This window comes from Salvia hispanica, chromosome 5 (genome assembly GCF_023119035.1).
Source record: "Salvia hispanica cultivar TCC Black 2014 chromosome 5, UniMelb_Shisp_WGS_1.0, whole genome shotgun sequence".
Lineage (NCBI taxonomy): Eukaryota > Viridiplantae > Streptophyta > Magnoliopsida > Lamiales > Lamiaceae > Salvia > Salvia hispanica.
In genome coordinates, this window is record NC_062969.1 from 23,601,104 (window position 1) to 23,605,868 (window position 4,765).

The following is a 4,765-nucleotide window of genomic DNA, read 5'->3' on the forward strand; positions in this document are numbered from 1 at the left end:
ATGTCTGCCGCGCCCTCCGTAGGCCAACTGCCTGATTGCCGCCGTGCATTTTTGAATAGGGGTGTGGCCGGGTCTGCTAACCGCATCGTGCCTGAAGCGGAAACACATGATATCGACGCTCTAATGCGCCAACGATACGCATAAATAACTCCCTCAAGCGCATTCTAAAACGCCGCCGGAACATGTGTGCGGGAAACCGCGGGTTCTCCGAAAAGTAGTTGTCGTACAGCCGCCGATGTGCAGCCGGCGTGATCCCGATCAATCACTGCTCGGTGGTGGATAACCCGTGGAGGGCGAGGTATCGCCTGCTGTTCCACCCTACGCATGTACCGCTCCATCTCGCGGTTCATGTAGGCCTCCATAGCCTCGTTCATCCTCCGTTCGTACTCCTCAGCATCCCCACCACTACCACCACCGCTACCACCCGCGTTACTCATCGCTCGATGATGCTCTTGTACAGAAAGTTAGAGAGAGAGAGAGAAACTCGTTAAAACAAGCGATGCAAATGAAAATGAAACTAAAATCGCATTTATATATGTTTTAAAAAAAATATTAAAAATCTACGGTGCTGGCCGATCGCTGACCGATCGGGCCGCCACAATGGTGGCCAGCAGATCGGCCAGCCACACGCAATCGGCTAGCCTTAGGTGGCCGATTTTTTCGCCGAAATTCGGCTAGCCTACTCCAATGGTTCAGCTAGCCGACCGGTTAGCCACGTCAATCGGCTAACCGGTGGCTAGCCTACCATTGGAGATGCTCTAATACATCCATACGGTTTTTGTATATTAAATACTACTAGTAGTAGTATATTTCAAACTTTAATTAAATGTGTAATAGTAATTTTATATTTAAAATGGAGAAAAGCTTACGTCTCGGTCTAGCTCCTTTTAGGTGCTGAACGATTATTGGCCGCTAACATTTTTTTTTTTTTTGCAAATCAGTTTTGACTAATATCATTGCATCTTTGCTAAAAACGACAGTGTTTGTGTACGAATCAATTCAAGATTCTCAGATATATATAACTAATTTAATAATAATATTTCAAAATTTTATAATTTTGTTATAAAATTATAAATTATCCATAAAAGAAAAAATATTTGAAGGCACTGGGCCCTCCCTCCACTCCACCATGTAGCTCGCGTAATGAGCTTACTAATTATACACTTTATTTGTAAATAAATTTGAATGGAGTATAATTTGGTAGACAAGTAATTATAATTCGTCATTAAGAAGAAAAGGCGGAATGATTATTATAGTTATAATAATAATTATTATTGTTATTATGAGGTTAGCTTTGAAAACATTTTCCTGGACTTGAAAATTATGGCACTCATTCCACAATGGTGGTCGTCGGTTTCTACAAGCTATAACGACTATTAAAACCATTCAAATATGCACACACTAAAGTATATACATCGACTCTTATTTTTGGTTATTTTACATTACAATTTTTTGTTATTTTAAATTTGATCTTTCAACCTGTTCAAATTCGAAAAGCATTTTCTTTTTAGAATTTTATTAGCACACGCAGTTCGTGCATTTACTACTAGGGAAAGGTTATTTGGCCATAAATCATGGTAGTAAATAGTTATATGCCTAATCATACTAAGGACGTATTTGTAATTTTATGAATAAAGTCATGGAGTAATAATGCTAAATGCTAGAGAGAAAAGTGATAAGTATGTTTGAAATTTTAGAAAGACAAATGATTTATTATGGTTTCCAATTATATCGACAAATAGTCAAATAGCACTACTCTACTATTACCATCAATATTTCTATATCGCAAATTTGGCTATCTTTGTGTTCAAGACTAGTCTATACATTTCAAAAAATATGGATAATATTTGTACTTGTGTTCTAAATCCTTTATTTTTTCAATATTATTATTCATCTTGTATAGTTTAGTTTGGAGGCCTAAACGAATTTGCTTTCAGATTGACAACTATCCATATATATTAATAGTAAAAGTCATTTCAGCGTGTTTTGTCCTCACTTACATCACGAGCAGCGATACGGCTCCTAGATCGACGACTATATGCCCACCGATAAATATTGTCCTCATAAATCAACTACTACTAAACACAAGAAATTAGAATTAAGCAATGGTATTAGTAAAAAGGAGAAGAGAGTAGGTGTGTTTAGAATTTAGGTTTGGAAAGCATGAAAAGTGGATTTAAGCAGGGACCCCCAAAATCTTGAAAGAGGGACATGTCTTGGGCTCTTAAAAATTGGGGTTTCACGTGTGATCTTTGTTTGTCAACATGAGTATGTCGGTCAAACCCTCCATTATGCTAATCATCACCACTAAAATTTTCTTAATCCCCCTAAAAATAAAAACCTTAAAAAGATAGCATAATATCACTAAATAAAATATTAAAGTGAAGGATGAGTTTGGTCTACTTCTACACCCTGTCTCCTCTCTCTCCTCCTTTCTACTTCTACCTGCCATTCTTTGGATTAAAATAAGACAGAGTGGGTTGAATCTTTAAAAGACTGTTTTCTCTCTATATATATTATATCATATCCAAAATCATCAATTTTTTCTCTTCAAATTAAATATGGAGCTGGGGTTGAGCTTGGGAGATGCATCAAAATCTCCAGTTTTGCTGAAAGAGAACAACTCCCCAAATCAGAAGCAAAATCAAAGCGGCCTCGATTTCTGCATGTCTTTGGGGCTCACCTCCAAGTCCAACAATCAAGAAAACGACGACGTATCGGCGAGTACTGATGAAACTCCTCTCCAGTTGAATCTCCTACCTCTTGCTCCTCTGCCTCGCCAGATTTCGTCTCGACTTTGGTGTTCCGATAATGGTAGCTTCTAATTTATGGATTAAATTAGTGATTCCTAATTTATATAGGGATTAATTTTGTGGGTCGTGAGAAAGGGAGCTCGGAAAATGGATTTGACGTGAACCGGACGGAGGAGGCCTCGTCGGCAAACAGCAAGCGAGAATTCGAGGCGGACGACGACGACGGCCTCAACGCTCGCAAAAAGCTCAGATTGTCGAAAGAGCAATCCGCTTTTCTCGAAGACAGCTTCAAAGAACACAACACTCTCAATCCTGTAGCTACTTACCAACTGAGTTACGCTTCATCGTCTTTTTTATTTTTGCTGATCTACTTATTTATTTGTGCAGAAACAGAAAGTGGCGCTTGCGAAACAGCTGAATCTACGAGCCCGGCAGGTGGAGGTGTGGTTCCAGAACAGAAGAGCGAGGTGCGAATAATAATTATTATTATTGAAATAAAAAGTCGGACGCAGCTAATGTGTTTGTGGAATTAATTGCAGGACGAAGCTGAAGCAGACGGAGGTAGACTGCGAGTATTTGAAGAAATGCTGCGAAACGCTAACTGTTGAAAACAGAAGATTGCAAAAGGAATTGCAAGACTTGAGAGCGCTCAAAACTTCTAATCCATTCCACGCAGCCACCACTCTCACCATGTGCCCCTCCTGCTCCGCCGCCAAGGTCATTCCGTTTCCGCTAGCCAGGCCCAGGTTTTATCCGTTTCCGACGCATCCGAATCAGCCCGCCGCCTCCTGATTACTTATATTAGTGCTACTTGTAAATATACATGGAAAAAACTAAATTAGCTACCTAGGTCCTTCATGTGTTTGGTTTGATGGTGATGGATTGAGCAAATTTTTCAGCTCTTACTATGTTGATTCTTGATTGTGTAGGAGAATACAATTATACATAAATTAGTTCCGGACAAAATTCCAGTTGATTGATTACTATTGCCTTGCATTGACTTCTGAATGGAAATAAAACTGCTTTCTCATTTCCCTCTTTGACCGTTACTTATTTTCCCCTCACGAGAATTGAATGGCAATTTATTAATGTCATAGGAATAGAATGGCAATTTGAAATTGTGTATTTCATGATGATTGAACACAAATTTAAGTATCGTCTTTAGTGAGTATTATTATTATTGGAGTAGGGACTTTGTTTTCTCAAGTCCACACGGCATTGTGGTTAAAAACTGACAGATCTTTGAACTAAGATTCTCATTTTGGTAGTCAAACCAATAAATAGATTCACACACGTATTCAGTTACTAAAGAATAGATTCACACAAGATTGAATTGACAGGGACTAATTTTACATTATAATGTCCTCATAGTACTATTAGTTATTGACTTAGGACTCGTTTAATAAAAAAAATGGGATATGAGAAGATATGAAAAATAAGATAAGAAATACGAGCTTCGTGTCAAGATATGCAAAGATATGATTTTTTTTGTGTTATTGTTTGATAGAACAGAAATTATCTAAATTCGTATAGTATATTAAATAATATGGCTTAACTTGACAGATTGGTGGGTTACATAAATAATATTAAAGTTATAATTTTGGTAAGATTGGATAGGACTCTTGTCTTATATTGGCCTTTGAGTTAAGCTTAACTATAATATCAAACAATTAGAAATGTTCATATATAATTTTATATCTTGGTATTACTAACTTATCAAACACGCCCATTGTGATGAATCCATCATATAGAATAACATTATAAAGTTCATGTATAATCCAACAAACCGAGGACACTGTAATATTATAAACTCGATGCCATATATTAGTTGTGACAGCAACAAATGTGAAGTTTACAGACTTATACCATCTTTTCTTAACATATACTCCCTCCGTCCCAGATAATTTGGGACACTTTGACTCGACACGAATTTTAAGAAATCTAATGGAAAGTGAGTTGAAAAAGTTGATGGGATGTGGGTCCTACTTTTAAAGTATTAGTTTTATAATAAA

At 37.4% G+C, this 4,765-nt stretch overlaps 1 protein-coding gene across 1 annotated transcript; it reads left to right on the forward strand.

The window, feature by feature from the left end:
• The first annotated feature begins 2,405 nt into the window (after positions 1 to 2,405).
• On the forward strand, positions 2,406 to 3,783 carry LOC125187354 (homeobox-leucine zipper protein HAT14-like). The gene is made up of 4 exons (XM_048083936.1): positions 2,406 to 2,814; positions 2,889 to 3,067; positions 3,141 to 3,220; positions 3,293 to 3,783. The coding sequence occupies exons 1-4, from the start codon at positions 2,562 to 2,564 to the stop codon at positions 3,543 to 3,545; spliced, it is 765 nt and encodes a 254-aa protein (XP_047939893.1). The 5' UTR covers positions 2,406 to 2,561; the 3' UTR covers positions 3,546 to 3,783.
• Positions 3,784 to 4,765: the final 982 nt, after the last annotated feature.